Consider the following 19,686-nt stretch of genomic DNA (forward strand, 5'->3'; position numbering starts at 1 on the left):
GGTTCAGGAACTCTGGCAGCGGCACCAGTGTCGGCAAGTTCCTCGTTCTCGTCTCCTTGCGACCCACAAAGTGAGGTGCTGGGCAAGAAGGGCCTGTGCCAGGAGAGTGTGTGCTGCACCAGTCCCTCCGCTTGGTCTCCTGTGGCTGCGTCCTTCAAAAGAGCAGGACGGTGCGAATACTGAAAAGTGGAAGGGAAGGGAAGGGAGGAGTTAGAGGTGCTGCGGCTGGGGGTGCTGAGGAGCAGGCAGCGGGGCAGGCAGGTGTGCCTGAGGACTGGCCGCCTTCTTTCTCACCCAGCCTCTGCCCAAGTCAGCTGCAGGAGCCATGCAGCAATGGGGCAGCCTTCAAACTCTGCTGAGGGAACCCCTCAGGAGCCAAGGCTCCTTGTCCCTCCCCAAAGCTCTTGTGCTGTGCTGTAAGACATGTTCTTCCTTCCTTTGGCCTTTATGCCTTTGTCGCCAAGGATGCCCCTTACTCCTCGCTCCCATTCGCCTGTCCTGTGCTCTCAAACAGTGCCCTGTGATGTGGTCTCTGAGGGTCTGTGCTGGCTTCAGTGCAGGACCGGGGCCATGGGCTCTCTGCTGAGCTGAACCATGAGCAGGAGGGTTCCCCGTGCTGAGCGTGGGCTCTTCCCTCTGAGATATGGCAGATCCTCCCAACGTACATCCCTGATCCCTGCTTCCTCCAAAGGCTTGGGTGCTTTTTGAGAAGGCAGTATTGCATGCTCTGCCTGCCTGCCGGAGTGTTTGGATGGTTTGAATTTTCGGTGGAGGTGGCGTCTGCTGTAGCTCCCTCCTGCTGGTCAGGGTCTCACCTTTTTCCTGCATGTAACAACTCAAACCCCTTGTTCACTTTAGCAATCGGCAGCGTGCGTGTGATCAGCACGTCTGAGTTGAATTTCTTCTCCAAGTAGCTGGCAACTAATTTGGGGATACAATCTCTCATATTCCAACCTAGAAATGGGAGAAAGCACCGACAGTGAATAATCAGAGAAATGCTGTTTTGCTAAGGTAGAGTTTGCTGGTGCCAACAGTGTAGCAGCTCTCCTCTGATCAGAATATGAGAGCCAACCCCAGGGGCGTGTCCCCTCTACCAGTCTGTTACCTGTAAAATATATATGGCTCTGTGCCCTTTTATAGTGCAGTACCTATTTCTTGGAATGCATCAAAATTACTCGGATGAGGCTAAAAATATGAGAGGGTGCCACCTTTGAGCTGCGAGGATAGCAGGAGGGAAGGAGAAGTTCCTTGAGTTGCACCAGCCCCTCCTCTGGCATAAGACAGAAGCACTTAGATTGCCGTGAAATGCAAGCTGAGATCGATTGCTGGGGGTTACGAAGAGCGTGTATGAGAGTGGCCACCCCTGAAAGGCCAGGTAGCGGGTGTGTGTGTGACAGAGTGACAGGGATGAGAGAAAGCAAGAGAGTGGGAGAGGGAAGAAGAGTCTTGTGGTGGAAAGAGAGAGTAAAATGCAAGAGGAAGGTGTTGGTGGGGCAACAAGGAATTGCTTTCAGGGGACATTTCTGATCTTCCTACACATAGTGTAGGGTCAGGACTGAAGGAGCAGTACTGGTGCCATTATCTTGGGAGAAATTTTCTTCTCCTTGGCAGGAGAGTGGTTTTGTCCTGGTTTTAGTGTCTGGTTAGCGTAGACAGTTGTGTGTGTTGGACTGTACGAAACGGTTACAGGTTTGTTAGCATGTTTCATGCCTATATATAGAGTGGCAATGCAGCACTCCAGTTGTAGGTTTTTTTAACTGGAAAGCCCTCTCAATGGGGCTTTGTGTGACATTGCCAAGCTTGAAATAATTCTTGGTGACCAAGAGCTTAGTGAATAATGACTATGAGGAAAAGTGTCTTTTGTCCTACAGCTGAGGACTTTGCTCAGATGGGAAAACTCATTTTCAAGGGGATTCATATGCCTTGAAGGGTACCTGTTCCGCAGACACAGTAGTGATAACCGACACGGAGAAGGCTGAGGTACTCAGCAGTTCTTCTGCCTCAGTTTTCAATGGTGATCTCCCTTCCCAGCTCTCTCAAGTCCCTGAACCTCAAGACAGGGTCTGTGGGAATGAATTCCCTTTCACCAGAAATGAAGATCAGGCTCGAGACCACCTCAGGAACCTGAACGTACAGAATTGAGTGGGACCCGATGAGATGCATCCCACAGTCCTGAGGGAACTGGCTGATGTAGTTGCCATGCCACTCTCCATCATATTTAAAAAGTTGTGGCAGTCAGGGGAAGCCCCCAGTGACCGGGGAAAGGGAAACGTCAGACCCATTTTTAAAAAGGGACCCTGTCAAGTACTGACCAGTCAGCCTCTAGTGACAGGACAAGGGGCAGTGTTTTTAAACTGAGAGACGGTAGATTTGGATTGGACACAAGGATTAATTTTTTTACAATGAGGGTGGTGACACACTGGAGCAGGTTGCCCAGAGAAGTTGTGGATGTGCCATCTTTGGAAGTGTTCAGGTGTTGGACGAGGCTTTGAGCAACCTATTCTAATGAAAGCTGTCCCTGTACACAGCAGAAGGGTTTGACTAGATGATCTTCGGAGGTCCCTTCCAACGCAGAACATTCTGTGATTCTATGATTTGGAAACTACCATGCAAGGAAAAGTCTGAAATGCCTAAAATGTTTTCTTGAGTTTCGTACGTCCGAGCAGAGTCCCCTTCCATGTGCGCCCAGACAGCACAAGCATAGGATCAAAGGAAATCACTGAACCAGAAGCTGGTTCCCCAACCATGACGCAGATGCCAGTGTTCATATTGCAGGAGGCCAGGGCAGCAGTCTGATGGGACATGCAGGTGAGTTACAGAACATGCTGATGAGTTTGTTAGAAAAAGCGTTCTTTCTGTCTAGTCATCTGCCTCTCCCTGGTAATCTGAAAACACATCGTCCCTCGTGCGGCAGAGATGAAGAGCTGAATGCCTGTTTGAAGACTTGTAGGTCATTTTCTCCCAAAGCCAACAGACTGCGTTTCTGGGCAAAGAAGCGCCCAGCAGTGCTGGCAGCAGGCAAGGAACTGCCCTCCGGGGTGACATTTGCCCTGACAGGAACCTGTGAAGGAGATGGGAGGGAGTGGGGATGGGATGGAGATGGGATGAGGAGATGGGATGGCCGGTCATCTCAGTGAGCACCTCCTGCATGGGCTTCTTGAAGTCATGAGGACTGATGTAGTGGGTGGCTCCCAGCTCCTTGGCCTTGGCAAACTTGTCCTTGTTGATATCAATGGCAATGATGCGGGAAGCTCCAGCTGCCTTGCAGCCCATGACAACAGAGAGGCCAACTCCTCCGAGGCCGAAGACAGCGCAGGTGGAGCCTGGTTTTACCTGCATAACATTGGGTCCCTGTGAGTGTCCAGTGTGAAGGGGAGGTTTCTGTTGCACAGGGTGGTGAGTGTATGAGGGTGGCTGTGGTGTGTTTGTGCTGGACGTGCCTGAATACCAACCTTGGCGGTGTTGATGGCAGCCCCATAGCGTGTGGAGAACCTGCAAGCAAGCAAGCAGACTTTGTCCAGAGGTGCAGCAGCATCTATTTTGGCAACGGCGTACTCCAGGATCACGGTGTATTCTGCAAAGGTGCTGACCCAGAGGAAGTGGTGAATCTGTTTCCCTTTGCAAGTGAACCGGCTGGTCTTGTCAGGCAGAAGGCTTTGTGATTTGGAGAAGCCGTTGGGAGGCGCATGCATTTATTGTTCATCAAGTAAAAATAAAGCACTTGTGGGGTTATCAGACTTGTTGACAGACAGACGACCCCATTTAGGTATAGGGGAAGGAGAAGCAAACTCCCTGGGACTTCAGGCAGTAGTTGGATTCGGGATTCAGGCAGAAGCTGCATTCCCTGCAATGAGGAAGGGAAATGGGGATGACTTTGTCACCCGGAATAATGCACATCCCATATATTATGTGGTGCCTCTCTCTGAGCAGACCCTGAGGCTGCTACCTGTTGGAGGACTTGTGCTAAGCTTTCTTATAACCGCATCCTACCATGAACCCTCTGCTTTTCTGTCAGGAGGAACTGCTCATGTTCATGGAATCAACCAGGAAAGTGTATGTGATGGTCCAGTGTAATAAGTATGCATTCAGGTTTTGAGCCACTGATGTAGAAGCAGCGGGGAATTTCTGAGCTCTGGCAGCCTCATCCACTTTGAGGGTCCTGGGCATGTGTTTGTGTGTGTGTGTCTGTTACCTGGTTTCACCAAGGTCACTCCTTCTCCAACACTTTCCACAATCCCAGCTCCTTCATGGCCTGGGATAACTTGGAAATCCACATTAGGAAAGATACCTTCCAAAATGTGTTCATCTGTGTGACAGATGCTAGTGGCCACAATCTGTTTGGAGAGGAAGGAGCAGATGAGATTTAGAAATGGTCTGGCCTCTGTTGAACTCAGTTTGTGGAAGGATTTTTCACAGGGCTCCTCTGAACAGTTAAGGCCTGTTAGTGGACACAGATCCCTGTCAGGTATATTCAAGGTGTAGCCACAAGAAGAATAATTCCCAGAAGGGAGAAAAAACATATGGAAACGCGTTTTTACCTTGACACAGACTTCACCTGCTTTTGGAGGTGCAACCTCCACCTCCTCAACAGAGAGTGGCCTCCCCACGGCCCAGACAACAGCAGCTCTGCATCTGATAACCTGGAAGCAAGAGAGGGGATTGAGCTGCATGGGAATGTTTGCCTTTGGCACACGGTCGGGGATGGTCATCTTACAATCACGTAAACCAGAGGTGCAGGAACTCAGTAGCGCTGAGCTGCACGGGAAGCCAGGTGATGTTGTGGTGGTGTGCTCTCCCCTTTTCCCCCCCCAGCTCCTGCTCAAGCCATGGCCATCAGCAGGAGTTGTTACGAGTTGCGCTTGAACTGTGGGAGATGGCTGGCAACATAACCAAAACACTGTCTGGAGTGGGGACCTAGGTATCTTGTTCCCATGAGAATATGACTATAGGTCAATTATCTTACTCCATAAATAGTGGACAGCCCAAGAGCCCTTTGAGCTCTCCTGCACCGCAGCGGGCTGCACGACAGGATCTCCCCTTGAGTGGGGACGCTCGCTTAAGGTTCTTCTCCTCGAGGTTGAGAGATTCCTTGCCGCAACAGATTCTCGGTAAGTGACTAATAGCATGCTAAACTTTGAAATCTTAGCTAAGTGATCTAAGGATTGATTGCGCATATATAATCCTTTAGACATAAACCGTTGACCAAGTCTGGGACTAGGATTGGATCCAGCCGCCCCTAGACTCCTCTCTGAGAAGGAGTTTAGAAAGCAAGGGGGTCCTGTCTGAACCTCGTGACTCAATGGGAGGGTCTCCCTGAGAGCTTGTCTGACCCTGGCCTCTATGCAGTAAATAATCAAGTGTACCCTGGCATCGAATCTCGTAAAACACTGTCGCATTTGCTACTAACTTTGTTAAATCACTGTTTTATGATAATAAACATTTCACTACTCTCTTACAAGTGAAGTTATTCACTCCGCCCACGACAGATGTTCACTAAACACTGTCCTAGTTTAAGGTCTGAGGGAACACCCTTTGTGCTTTGTCTCACAAAGAGTATGAGGTCTACCCTTAGGAAATTACTGGGCTTTTAATGGCTTTTGTGGAGTTTTCCTAATGTCGTCATATGTTAGTGGACAGATTGTGCTCTGATGGGGAGTGTGGGCCCTACCTATTGGAGATGCCTGTTAAGGGCTTTGGTGTTGGATTTGTAAGATACTGGGCTGAAGGTTACTAAGAGGGGTTAAGGAACAGCCCCAGTCAGCCTGGCAACTGGAAAATTTTTCCCTTGTCAAAGGCATGATCCATGTGTGCCTGCAGCTTGAGAGGGGTTTTGCCAGGGACAAGGTGGAATGCAGGAGATGAGCAGCCGCGGGACTGCACCTCTGAAGAGCTGTTTCCCTGCCAAGGCGGGAGCTCAGGGCAGGGCTGAGCAGGAGGGTGTTTTTTGGAGTGGTACGATTCAGTGTTTTCATTCCTGAGCTGCCGGGCAGGAGAGGAATGCACTACCTAAGGCAGGTACCGACACATGCAGATGTCTGAAAGCAGAAGCTCGTGTAATTCAAAGGGGTTTGGATGAGGTGGGGAGTAAGGTTAGAGGCAAGAGGGAAAGGTTAGAGTAGAGGTGCACAGGCTGAGCCATTTGGAGAGTATTTCCGCAAGAGCCAGGCACCTTGGAAAGGAGGATGGGAACTGAGTTGTCCTTACTTTTCCAGCAGTGGCCATGTGGTCTCAGCAGAGCCATTGCTGTCGCTGCAGCAGGCTCGAGGGAAGCTGCTGCCCGTCCGGCCGAAGGCCCGTGTTGCAAAATGTCCCAGCCGTGGAGCCGGAGCTCCTGGTCGCCCTTTGGCCGCAGCTGCAGGGAGGGAGTCCTGGCGTGGGACCGTCGCCAGAGGGCGGGGAGCGGTGGTTAATCTGTATGGGATGCCGGACACTGAGGAGCACCGCGAGTGTTGAGCGGAGGAGCTGGATGGTGGCAGGGAGATGCCAATGGGCGTCAGTCACGGTGCACGGGGAGGGGGCAGAAGTCCTCTGGGGAGGCCTTTATTGGTGGCTCTGCCTTCGGGCCATGCCCTGCCGTCCCTGCCTGAAAGGCACAGAGAACTCAGTGAGATTTTTCTCCTCGTCCTGTGGTTGGTTTGGGCAGGTGTGGAGGGGGGAGATTCACAGCAGCACTGGGGCTTCCTCGGGGTCCCCTAGTTGCCAAGGGGTAGCATTTGACCTGGCGGCCGTTCGCACCAAGGTGTTTGCCAAAGGTTTAAAAATTAAAAAGAAAAAAAGAAAAAAAACCCGGTAGTAAAAACATGGTACGGTGGACAAACACACATGCCCTTTTGTAGTGGAGCTTAACTGTCTGTGGTGATGCAGCTGTTTTCACCTGGGTAGTAAGGGGAGAATGTGTCGGGAAGGGGGGCTTTTCCAAGGACACATTTGTTTCAGTTGCGTGTAACCAGTTTTGTGAGGGCTTCACTGCCCCAAGCTCGCCTCGTTCCCACTGAGCTATTTTCTGCTGAGGCATTGGGCAGGGTGATTTATAGGAGATTGGATGAGCGGGACCTTGTTGGAGGCCGACTACCCCGTGTGTGACCCTCTCTTTTGGGTATTGTTTCTGCGCTTGGGAAGACGTCAGCCCCAGGTTTATGTGTTCAGGGGACTTGCCTGGAGCAATTTGTGTTGGCACTTCCTACCGCGTGTCCCAGCCCTGTTTCATGGGGCAAGGGGGAAGGTGAACAGCAGCAGCAGCACTTGATGTTGACAGGCCAAACCCCCAGCTCTCTGATCCCCGGGGCCCCTCTCTGGCTTCACCTATGCAGACCAGCAGCACTGTCGTGCCCCAGCAGCTGGCTGAGTTCTTGCCCAGGGCAAGGTGGCCCTGTGGTGTGACAGTGGCTCCAGCTGTGTGGAGGTGCTGCTGGGCAGCCTGTTCCCCAGCCCTGCTGATCAGGTCTACCCTCTAGGTGATGATGGACAGACGATGCTGCGCTCCTGTCATGGAGCTGTGCAGCTGGCACTAGAGTGGCCATGCACTTGCAGATCATTTTGATCTGTATTTCAGGTGCACAGGGACGTTTAGCATTTTTTCCTAGGAAACTTCTACTTTTCCATGCTTTTCTTTGTGCACCTTTGGTAGCCTTCATCAGACTGTGACTGCTGGTGATGTATGTTTTCCCAGGAATACGGATTTTTAGAATGAAGTTCTTAAAGTTTTCAATATACAGCTTGGTCTGCCTGCTGCATTAAAAAAAATAAAAAAAAAATCTGTTGTGACTTGCGGTATTATTTATATATAAGAAAGAAATTTATTTCACTTGTCCTGAGCAGCCAAGGATGTGACAGCCCTTGAAGAAAAGATTGGCCTTTCATCTCCCAGTTATCTCTGAAGCACAGTGGTTACTGGGATGCATGCTCTCTGGTAACCTGGAAGCAATAGAAGGGATTTTGCTGCATGGGGATGATCATTTGCCTGTGACGCACAGTCAGGGAGGCTGATCTTACAAGCATGTAAAAACAGAGGTGCACAGCGCATGTCTCCGCACATTGGAGCATCTGCTGCTGGAGCTACACAACTGTCCTGTGCTGTTTCCTGCGGGACTTGCTGGGTGGGTGGGATGTGGTGGGAGAGCAGAAACACAGTTGTCCTCAGCTGCACGCGAAGGTAAGTGGTGTTCAGTAAACGCTGGCATAGTTTAAGGTCTGAGGAAACACCATTTGTTCTTTGTCAGACAAAGAATTTGTCTTTTGGGCAGTTACCGGCTTTTTCTTGGCTTTTGTGGATTTTTCATAGTGTCATGATGTGCTAATGGACAGATTGTGCACTGATGGGAGTGTGGACCCTGCTTGTTCCCAGGAACCCTCCTAAATGGAGGCTCAGACAGAGCCTCTACCTGTGGACCTGAATCCACCAGGAGTACAGAAGCAAGGAGGTTCGTTGTAGTTTATACCCAAGCTCTTTTTTATTTTTATTCTTCTACTTTGAAGACTGCTGGTATATTCTCTGCCCTTCATGCAAAATGGAATGCCTTGAAAAAAACCCATATATTTGGCAAATGGAGGATACTTCACCTCTCCATACTCCTCCCTTCTGTCCTCACAGCTAGATTTAAACAGGCCTTCTTTGTCTTTTGTTTAAGTCATGAGTTAAATGTACCTTAGCTGGTACAATAAACTAGCTTGGCCTCCACAGAAAATATTTGGTTAGAATACTCTGAAAATTGAGATATTATTATGCACTTGTTTCTGCTGAATCCATGTTACTACTGATGATACCAATTAAGTAGAATTAAAGCCCCTCTCCTTTTCTTTTGAATAGTGATCCAGTTGACGTTGTTGGTTCACACACAACCTGCCTTGAAAGGGATCAGGATTCTTCAACTGAACTGCACCTGAAAAGAATTATTTTACGGTCCAGAAAAAAACAGGTAACCCCACAGAAACAAATGACTGAAGTTTGGGTCTTAATTGCTGTGTAAATTGAGTTTATTATACACACATGTGTCTAAGGATCTTCTTCTGTTAAAGTCTAATCTCTTGGTAAACTTACTCTCAAATCATTAACGCATCTGGGCCACTCAAGGACTCGTTTTGCTGACACAAACAAGTCAGTCATTATTAGCCCACAGTCCCCTTACTTCACAGGCTCTTCTACCCAGCTACCATGGATGCGAGTGCCTGCAAGGTCTGATGAGTACTTTCAAAAGATAAGTTAATGTTGACCATGTTTGCCGAGACAGAAACAGCCTCTGTTCCTGTTTCCATGTTACAAATGCAGAAAGCAGTAAGATGCTTTATGTTTGATTTCTTGCAGGCTGTTACCAGTCACCTTTTTCTTCCCATTTACTCTGTATTCACACTTAAAGGTTAGGAAACTTTCCCTTTATTTGATGGAAACAAGTAACAATACTTCATGCACATTCATATTTCTTCACATTGTTTCCCAAGCATCAGACACACGTGTATAAATTGTCCAAAGATCTAAAACATCCCCAAGAAAGAGGTACAAAGTTGAAAAAACCCCACAAACCACAGAACACCACCACAGCAGTTTTATATAAAATGCTTGGAAGTGTTAATTTGGTAAAATTTTCAGTGGTGAGTACCTAAGTCTATGATTTACTGCAGTAATTTCCTTGCATATCAGGTAATGGAATAAGGAGTAATTTTGTTGCTTGTCAGATAATGGAATTCTAAAATCATTCAGGACAGATACATAGGTCTGACCTAGAGTTTTACTGTGCTGGGCTGCATGCACAAATCTGTTAAGCTTGCAGTATTACGAAGGCCCAAACGAACAGTTTCCTTCATTTTTCTTTTATTAGAGGACTGCATATTAAAAACCATTTTGAAAAATCCAAACCTTTCGTAATACCTGTGATGGCGGCAAGTGCTGTAATTCATAACTGGCTATTAAAAGAAAACTGCAGCACAACACAGAGCATTTAAAGCAAGAACAGGAGGAAGAGGTAAGAGGAAAAAATATTATTTCATTTATAAGTGCTGCACTTGAATTCTGGGGTTTGAGCTTGATCCTTTTATTCAACAGGCAGTGGTGGTAGACCTTTCAGAGAAGTCTTGGTGTTATTTCATATCAGTTATATTGGAAGATAGTGAAATTTGTACTGGTGCTGAGCCATCTGTCGCTTAACAATTGGGAATCCTAAAACATCAGGACACTGCGAATGCTGCAATATAAAATGACAAGTTAGTGACTGTAGAAAAGCCCCTGGGCTAACATCAGGAAACCACTGCTGTTTTCTCTGAAAGCAGGGCACCCTCTCTCCCTCCCCCCTGCCGCCTCCCAGCTTGCAGCAAAATGACACAACACATGTGGCAACCTTGCTGCAGATGCGGAGAACAGAATTCATGCAAGACTGCAAAGCCTTCACTCATGAAGCCCAGGGCTCCTGGCAATTAATCACCAAATACAGGTGCTTAGATACATCTTTCCAGTTACAAATGGCTCTAAGGGTAACCTCTGAGCGGTACTGGGCTGAAATGCTGAAGTGTTTCACTTAATAAAGATGGTCAGCTGCAATATGCCTCTGTCTTCGGGTTGACTGTCACTATTTTAGCAAAGCTGATGCCGTCTCTGCCCTCACCACTTTGCCATGCTTGTTACACTAAAATCTAAAAATAACATTTAACTCTAAAATAAGGACAGTCAAAAAACGAAGGGTGTGCTGCATAGTTAGAACCTATGAACAAACCTCAAGACTAAATTATTTTTTTACATGCTTTTTAAATTTAGAGCAAGTAACACCTAAAATAACTGCTAGGTAATGCAATGAAAAGAAAACATGAATGTAATTCTCCAGACTGTGTAAGTTATAAATTGCTAGAACTTTCAAAAAGGGTAGTCCCCACACATACTAAGATAAACAAATGCATTTCTGAGTTCTGCCAAGGAGAATTTTCAATTAGTCCCACGGTGAATCTTGTCAAATGTCTCTGGCAAACAATTTCTGATTTCAGCACCCTATTAAAACAGAGTCTGAGCTGAACACTCTCCATATTTGAGAAATGAATGAGAGCTAAATTCTGAGTGTGCAATGTATATATGCACCAAGTACTTTCCTTTTCGAAAAGCTCTGAAGGTCAAGGTAAACCACCTGGTGACTTGAGGACTAATTGCGCTGGGACTCTGTTGCCTAACTCATGAGAGGAATGGTGAGTTGCTCTTCCAGTAAACATAGGCTATTTCTGTGTTCCTGCTCCTCATCCTAAAACGTTTCTTGGAATGCGGTGTACTGAACCCCTGGCACTCCACAACTTGGCATTACAAGGCTCTCTTGGTTGCGTGCTCTTTTCCAATGAGTGGTGGGCAGAGACTTCCTCATTTGTGTGGTCTTCTCTCCCCCTGCCACCCAGAGTCTTTGCTCAATCCAGAATCCAAAAGTTCCTCTGAGAGGAAAGACAGGGCCCACTGCATTTTAAAAGCTGAAGCTTCACTGGCTTTATTACTACAGCTGCAACTGTGGACACGCATTGGGTGAGATTAAGGGACGTAGTGGGTCGCCTTCCCTGTTCTCTGCCATGAAGTCATACTCTGTGTTACCATACAGCTCCTTTAGGTTATTTATACAGAACCTTTACAATTAAACAATGTTTACCTCTTCCCTGTCCTCAGCAGATCAAATCCTTCATTGATTTTAGTGAAAGGAAGTGTGTGGGTTATTAATGGATCCAGCACAAATTTTTTCTTCATGTAGTCAGCAACCAGTTTAGGGACTGAATCTTTACTCTTCCAGCCTGAAAAAAATCACAGACAATGGATAATGAAACAGTAAATGCTTGTGAAAATAGATAAAACTCATGGGAGCTTAATTTTTTAGATAAACTTTCGGTAGCAGAATAGCATTTTTGAAATGTTGCAGCTTGTCTTTACCTTTCTAACACAGACTGCCAGCAGGAAACATGGGATGAAGTGCAGCTATTCTACATATGACAAACCCAGTAAGTGCTTTACTGGTAGGCCAATAAAAATTTGCATCTTTACAGAATCCAGACTTCCCCCCACATTAAATACTGTTTCAACAACAAAAGCCAGAGTGCTGACATCCATGTTGGTAACTGGAAACCTGACTGCCTAGTCAAAACTGGGGGGGCAAGGGGTGGATATGTCTCTTTTTTCTTACAAACAGTATTAGCTAAAGCTGTCTCAAATAGCAGGATGCCCTTCCAGAGGAACCTAATTTGTCTCTGCTATTTTATTCAGGTGTCTATTGAATACATCAGAGGAACTGGTTGTCGGTGAGGAAACCTGTTGCTGGAAAGAAGTTTTCTGTGGCCTTCAGCTCTGTGTTGAGCAAGACAGGGCTTGCTGAGTGTGGGACTCTGCTGGGAGAGCTTAGAAAAGAGAAAGAACTGGAAGGGACTGATGGCAGCTGGCAAGGGGCTGAGCTGGGGTCTGACCTATGTGGAAATCAGGTGAGTCTGACCCCCAATGTCCTTTAGGGTCCTGACTCTCCACCTCTCTTTCCCTCTCCTTCTGTCTATCCTTCTTATTCTCCTTTTTGCTCTTGCTCTTTTTCTCCCCATCCCTCTCTTCCCTCCCCCCAATCTTTTCCTCATTTTCTCTTTTCCTCCCTTTGTCCTTTTATCTTTTTCCTTTTCTTTGTCCTTGTATCTCTCTCCTCTCCTCTATTTTATCTCTTCTCCTCCTTCCCCTTCCACTCCTTTTCTTTCTCTCTTCTTCTGCCTTTCTCTCTTTTTCTCTCTCCTCATTTCTCCTTTTTCCTCTTATTTTCTTTCTCCTCTTTTCCCCTTTTTCTCCGTTTTTTGTCTTTTTATCTCTTCCTTTCTCTGCCTCTTCCTCTCTCCCACTTCTTACCCCTCCCTCTCTGTTTTTCTCTCTCCTCCTCTTGCTGTTAACTAACGTTTCCCATAATTAATTCTCTTTGTGCTTCTTTGTCAGCAAAATATCTATCAATATTGCTTCCAATAGGACAGCCTAAGAAATTAATTTAGATATATCCCATTTCATTCTAGTTGATTTACAATTTTCCCAAGCCAGTTCAATCACATCTTTCCAAGTCCTTACCTCCAAAGACGGACCCTTTCCAGTTGCGACCAGTGAAGAGGAGCATGGGGTCAAAAGTGATCTTTTGTGCTGCAGGGGGTACTCCCACAATCACACTGACTCCATAGTTGTATTGGCAACAGGCCAAGGCTGCAATCTGCATTTGAAACAGAGAGACATCCCAGAGTCATGCAAGATTTGCCGCTGGGGCATAAAAGTTTGAATTCCTTCTCCTCCTCTCACAGCTCAGCTTGCAATTCATTTTTTGTAACTGAAACCACATCACACAAGTTCCATTTTATCTGCTCACACCATTTTTATCGGCTGTCAAGGGTTAGATATGTCCTAGCTTTGTTCTGATTCCCCATTTTGTCTTAGTCTTTAATGATAAGCCACTGTTGGAAAGCAGATAGTGTGAATTTAGCCACCCTGGTTAGGTCAGGGGAATACATTGAAGTTCCCTTTCCTAATTTTTTGAGCGTACTTCTGTCCCTGCATCTCAATGGCAGATAGCTGGACTTAACAGGTTTGAAGTTAGCTTGACACTTTGCCAGCGGCTCTCAGCTCCTCACCCTTGGTGCTTAGTGGGTTAGTGAAGAGAGAGCTAACAAGCTAATGCCTATTTGACCACATCTTTGGTTACATACCATAGTTTCAGTATGGCCGATGACCTCAAAGGAGTAGTCCACACCATGACCAGTCATTTCAATCAACACTTCGTGAATAGGCTTCTTGAAATCTTTAGGGTTGATGCACTCTGTGGCTCCCAGCTCCTTGGCCTTGGCAAACTTGTCGCTATTGATATCAACAGCAATGATGCGGGAAGCTCCAGCTGCCTTGCAGCCCATGACAACAGAGAGGCCAACTCCTCCGAGGCCAAAGACAGCACAGGTGGAGCCTGGTTCCACCTATAACCATATAAACGTGGCATATTGTTACAGTCTAGGTAAAGTACAACGCATTTTCTTATTATCAATATGTTTTCACTTAAGCCACTTCTTGTAATTTAGAGATTAACTGCTGAAAAGGAGTTTGCACATGCATACCTACTAGTGCAGTAGCCAGCTATACTGTTATAATCCTACATGTGACTAAGATAAAATTGTCCCTAAAATACATTTCTGAGACCAAGTTTTCATTACACGTCTCAGCTTCAGGTTTAGACACTTTTTTTTAATGATGCTTTACATTCCAGTCGTGTTAAGATCTATAGTGTCACTCCACTGCAGACACTGCCAGCTGTAAGTGTCACATTCACTTATTGCTACAAATCATGAGTGTTCCATTTGCAGGCTTCCATGTATTCCTAGACTTAAGTTACAGTAAAACAAATCAGCTCTGTTGTAATGTTTTTCTAGGGGTGATAAAGCTATGAGAGAAAAACTTAATAGATGGTAATAAGTATTTTTACTGGATTTTTCAATTGAAGACTTCTGAGTGCCTTAGAGACAGAGAAACTCAAGTAGGCAAAGTACTAGTATCTTCTGAACTCAACAGAGTCTATACCTCCCGGCTGCCGTGCTGACAACGCACTCGCAAGCCACACAATCCTCAACAGACCCCTTGAGATATCAGAAACACCCACCATGATACCTACCTTGGCAGTCTGCACAGCAGCCCCATAACCAGTTGAAAATCCACATCCAATCAGACAGACTTTTTCCAGAGGAGCAGCAGAATCAATTTTGGCTACAGCAGATTCATGCACTACTGTGTATTCAGTGAAGGTACTTGTACCAACAAAATGGTGAATTGCTTGTCCTTTACAGGTGAATCTAGTGGTGCCATCAGGCATTGATCCAGCAGCTGAACCAACGCTGTTTGAAAGAGGACCAGAAATAATGGCAAGTGAAATCCGTTGAATGTGATCAGTTTTGTGTAAATAAAAATCAAATAAGGGTTGTGGGTAACACAGGAAAACTCACTCATTTTTACTGCACAGATTGCCCTTGGTGCTTAAGCAACTGTTGCACTCCCCACACTGTGGAACAAAGAGTGGAATAACCTTGTCTCCTAGAAATAAAACCGTAATGATAGAGGATTAAAAAGGCAAACAAGCAGCATGCTGGTCAAAACATGAAGCAAATGTACGTAATCCCTGGGCAAATGTGCACTAGGAGTGCAGTGCTGGTTTTATTTCCTTCTGCTGCTCCTGAAAGATAAATCATCTCTCTCTATTATGAAGGACATCATTAGGGCAAAGTTATTACCACTAATTTCAATATGCAAAATTCCTGGTGTCTTACATAGAACTGAGTCTGAGCTATGTCATAAAACTATGTTAGCTGCTGACATTCCCGAAGTACTCCTTCTACAGTTTATTGCATCTTCTACTTAAAAGGAAAATAGTAATACACAGGTAAAGAAACTGATATAAAAGCTGACATCCACTATGACAGTAGATTGGAGTGACAAGATAACAGGGCTGTAAATTGTGTGTACAAAGAATGGGAAATTAAGCATTAATTAATTTAGAACTGTGACATGGACTTAGTAATCATTCTGCTAAAGAAACTTTGCACATCTTGGAGCCTTTTTTAGAACCTGAAGGTGTAAATTAAGCAACATCTGAGAAATGTGATTTTGTGCACGCGTGTGTGTTCAGGCCTGCTGTTTCAGCCCACCTGGAAACACATGGCCGCTAGAATTGATGTATGAACCCAGACCTAAGAGAAAAAGCAGTTAGAGCTATCACTGAGATTTGCAACATACATATTTGTTTGGAGGTAAAGCATAAATCTTTAATAAAGCCTTTTTTTATCATACATACCAACCTGCTTTGGACAGACTTCATACTTGTTGCCAGTATGAACAAAGACGCTGGAAGTACGGAGGTGTTGGAATTGAACTCCTTAGGTATTGTAACAAACTTCCTGGATAAAATTGAGCATTTCTATGCAGATTTTGTTCACTGAATATTTTGTCTTAATAATTTAGCCCTTGTTAGAATTTGTTCAGTCCTGTAATTAAAAGTGTATAGAAATCCTGTCTCATCTTGCAGCAGTTGGACGAAATTGAGTATCTTTCACTGAAGTCAAAGGATTATTTAGCTCTTAGGAGAATTAGAAGAAGGTGCTTTGACATGTTGTCTAGTGTTTTGCTTTTCCTTATTCTTGAGAGAGATTAGTTGTGTAAACTGTGTTTAAAGAACGTGCAGCTAATACCTGATTTCCTCTGACCAACAGCATGTTCTTAATCCCATGACGGGAAAAGCCCTATTTAGGTGGAAAGCAAGCTGCAGATGTTTTTGCCAAAACCAGAAGAAATTGAATGGAAAATCTGAAAACAAATCAAGATTGGCAATACAGAAAGATGTAAACAGCACATCCCTTAAGGTATCTTTGAAGAAACTCAAAGTTGGAACATTTTCCTCTGCAATACAGGTACTCACGCATGTAATCATCTTTGACTTAAACAGGAGTCTGGAAACTCAGGACAGCGTTTGTGTTCAGCGCTGTTTCATACCTGGTTTGATCGAAGTTACTCCCTGCCCAACACTCTCCACAATACCAGCTGCTTCATGCCCAAGGATTATTGGAAAAGGCATAACCAGCCCACCAGTTATCACATGGTCATCAGAGCGACAGATCCCTGTAGCCACAATCTGATTTAGAGAAAGACAAGAATATTTCAGCATTTAACTATGTCACGTCATATACAGAAGTGAAATTATAACATATATTTGGAGGTATACCTTATATCAAACTAGATATAAGGAAGAAATTTTTTACAATGAGGGTGGTGAAACACTGGCACAGGTTGCCCAGTGAGGGGGTAGATGCCCCATCTCTGGAAACAATCAAGGTCAGGTTGGACGGGGCTCTGAGCAACCTGATCTAGTTGAAGATATCCCTGCTCACTGCAGGGACTAGATGTTGGCCCAGATGACCTTTAAAGGTCCCTTCCAACCCAAATTATTCTATGATTCTGTGATTCCAAGTCACTCGCTTCCTTCTTATATCATATATGCACACAAGAAACCTACAGGTAAAACACTTATGGTTGTGTGATTCATGATTTTCACAGTTTGTATTAGTCTTTACAAAAAAAAGGCTCCTTTTTGAATGTTTCCTAAAAGTCTATAGAAATAATTCTGACAAACAGCAAGATAGAATGCAATTCATAACAGTTATTTTAAATTTTATTTTTAGTACCTTTATGCGAACTTCATGTGCTTTTGGTGGGGCAACTTCCACTTCCTCAATAGAAAATGGTTTATTGGCTTCCCACATTACTGCTGCTTTGCATTTAATAACCTGCAAACGGAGCAAAGAAAAAGGGAATGCCACTTGCATTTGCAAGTCACCACACAGATAAATTCTTACATTTCTACATGTGAAACTCCTGCTCAGATTTGGGGGAGGAAAGGAAAAACTACGGAAAAAAACCAACCCAAACACAAAACGCAACAAAAAAGCCAACACCAAAGCATAGTGTAAGCCCGCCCTCCCCCCCCGCAAGATCATGTCTGCCTTTGATCACATTTCTGTCATAAAAAGTTTTCAGCAATATGTATAATAGTCTCCTAGGATAACTGGATACCTTATCCATCCTCATTGCTTCTTTGTTCTTGAGTTCTCCAGTAGCAAACATTAGTCAGGTACAAGAGTTATTCTTTGTTTCAAACTTCCTTGGAGGGTAATTTTTGCCATGTTGGATTACTGGCATATATTTGTATCTTCTTGGAGATGGCACACTAAATGATGCCATATATCAGGTTGTGATAAAGTCTGTATTGCCTAGAACTGCCAGTGTCGGGAAGTCACAAATTGCTAAAAATGGAATTCAGAGCCTTAATACAGGCTTGTGAACATTTTCTTATAGCCCAAGTTCAGCCATGAGGTGATCACTGAGAGAACACCTATATAAAATGGTGTAGCACTAGGCAGAGGTAATCTTGAAGAAGCAACAGTCCCTTTAGTGCGAGATTATCTGTGCTAAGGTACCTTGCTTCTCAGATGGGATATTTAACTCAGGGGGAGTTACTTCCAATACCGAAGACTGCTTTTTTTTCTGTTAGACTAAAGTTTGCCCGTGAGCTCTGCAGGCTTTGTCCGGGTGCTGTCGGGCCTCTGGGCTCCTCTGATCATCTGCCACTGAGAGGAAAATGCACTCAGACGAGAGAGGAGCGTTGTCCACGCCTCATGCCAGGCTCTCAGAGAGAAGGTAGCCCCAGTTTTCACCCTACAAGCTCACTCCTAGTGTATTCAAAGGTAGTGGGGCCTCTCTGTCCCTGGATTCATTCCTGTTCTTCCTTGGTGGTCTTTGCCCATCCCCAAGCTTTAAATGATGCCAGGCCCTGGAATATGATTTTCCATGACACCCTCATAGGTGAAACTCTATTTAAAGTCCTCAATCACTCTGTTAAGTCCTACCTACTGCAAGTGTTCAGGTGGCATTATCTTGAGAGGGAAATGGAGGAAAATCAAGTCCATGATGCAAGAAATTTAGCATATGCATAAGCGTCCTGCGTGACCCTGGCACTGGGACAACTTAACACCAGTGTCTGCAAAGTTCTCAGGGGAAAAAAAAAATAGCGCAACTTTTTAGTATCAAAGCTTTTCAAGTAGAAATAGAAATGATGTCTAATTATCAAAAATTGTCAACTGGTAACAAAGAAAATAATTACCAGGAAATAATAAACACTTAAAATGAAATAGCACACTTTCCGCAGACAGACCCAAAGTGGTAATGAGCACACTACTTTGAAAAAGACAGACTCAAGAGACATCTGCAGTACATTTAACGTTTCATATGTCAAATGCAAGCGTGATTAGTAAAAAATTCGCAAATGAGGCCAAAGATCACATTTTAAAGGGCCACATTTTCAAGGAAACTTACTTAAAAAAAAAAAGGGCCTATGCATTTATACTGTATGCCACATAGCACAATAATGATTTCACAACTTGCACATGCAAACATATAGTGTTTGTAAGAACAAATCTCTCCTACAATTAGAGACTGGTTAACTACGTATTGTTCTGACAGAGTCCCTGTGAACTTTTACCGACTATAAGAGGATCCCACAGATGCACCAACAGCACACTATCACCCGTTTCATCTATTAAGGCAAGCACTAGCTGGAGTCACAAGGGTTCTTCTGCTTGTGTTTTCTACCAGCCTTACAAGTTACTGCAGCAGGGGGAGGGCAGGCGTAGAAACACACCCTTTTACAGAGCATCAGGGTTATGCTGCTTTGTTACGTAAACTGCATGGTAACTGACATATTACTCCAAGATAAACACAATGAAAACAAGGCAGTTCTGTACTGTCACAATATCTGTAATATTCTATCACAGTATCTGTATCTATCACTTCGCTTACTATGCTCAGTCCAAGGCTGGGTGGAGGACTGAACTTGCTGAATTTATCTACAAGTGAACTACAATTAATTTTGCACTTGCAATATCTCAGAGTTGAAAAGAGCTTTTTTTTCTTTTCTCTTGTTTTGTTTGGTTTTAGAATAGTGAAGACAGCTGGCAGCAACAGTAAATGATCCTGGTGTTTTCTTAAGGCACATTCCAGCAAGATGCATGCCTTCAGTTCCATCTCCGGGTTCCTGTCCATCTGTCTCTCTTGCATGTCTCTGGGCGTATGTCAGCATCTCTCAGGTAGCGCAAGAAGAAACATATACTGACTTCAGCACTGGTATTAACCTCCATCTCTCTTGTCAC

At 45.0% G+C, this 19,686-nt stretch overlaps 2 protein-coding genes across 4 annotated transcripts in view; both read right to left on the bottom strand.

Moving 5' to 3' along the window:
• Positions 1–154: 154 nt before the first annotated feature.
• On the bottom strand, positions 155–6,222 carry LOC128910002 (alcohol dehydrogenase 1-like). 2 transcript variants are annotated; one of them, XM_054202685.1, is made up of 9 exons: positions 6,205–6,222; positions 4,539–4,640; positions 4,197–4,334; positions 3,799–3,885; positions 3,453–3,677; positions 3,096–3,333; positions 2,657–2,812; positions 816–954; positions 155–179 (listed from the first exon to the last, which is right to left on the bottom strand). In XM_054202685.1, exons 1-9 carry the CDS (start codon positions 6,220–6,222, stop codon positions 155–157), a joined length of 1,128 nt encoding a protein of 375 aa, XP_054058660.1. The 2 variants fall into 2 exon arrangements, with proteins under 2 accessions (XP_054058660.1, XP_054058659.1); XM_054202684.1 differs by having other exon boundaries at positions 3,453–3,670; positions 3,792–3,885.
• A 3,571-nt stretch (positions 6,223–9,793) lies between these two features.
• The window catches only part of LOC128909877 (alcohol dehydrogenase 1), a 48,667-nt gene continuing 38,774 nt past the window's right edge, over positions 9,794–19,686 (bottom strand). For both annotated transcript variants that reach the window (XM_054202252.1, XM_054202251.1), the window contains 8 exons: positions 17,167–17,268; positions 16,478–16,616; positions 14,938–15,025; positions 14,610–14,829; positions 13,660–13,920; positions 13,034–13,169; positions 11,604–11,742; positions 9,794–10,175 (listed from right to left, as the gene is read on the bottom strand). In XM_054202252.1, the coding sequence (XP_054058227.1) occupies positions 10,151–10,175; positions 11,604–11,742; positions 13,034–13,169; positions 13,660–13,920; positions 14,610–14,829; positions 14,938–15,025; positions 16,478–16,616; positions 17,167–17,268 (1,110 nt within the window). In that variant the 3' untranslated portion in view covers positions 9,794–10,150. The remainder of the gene's footprint in view (positions 10,176–11,603; positions 11,743–13,033; positions 13,170–13,659; positions 13,921–14,609; positions 14,830–14,937; positions 15,026–16,477; positions 16,617–17,166; positions 17,269–19,686) is intronic.

Source organism: Rissa tridactyla, chromosome 5 (genome assembly GCF_028500815.1).
Source record: "Rissa tridactyla isolate bRisTri1 chromosome 5, bRisTri1.patW.cur.20221130, whole genome shotgun sequence".
Classification (NCBI taxonomy): domain Eukaryota; kingdom Metazoa; phylum Chordata; class Aves; order Charadriiformes; family Laridae; genus Rissa; species Rissa tridactyla.

Excerpts from the sequence above, each read along its gene's own strand:
- LOC128910002 (XM_054202685.1), bottom strand. Across the intron at positions 3,886-4,196 it reads AAGGAGTGACCTTGGTGAAA|CCGGGTGACAAAGTCATCCC; the intron begins CCAGGTAACAGA and ends ATGTGCATTATT. Across the intron at positions 3,678-3,798 it reads AATCCAACTACTGCCTGAAG|AACGGCTTCTCCAAATCACA; the intron begins TCCCAGGGAGTT and ends CATGCGCCTCCC.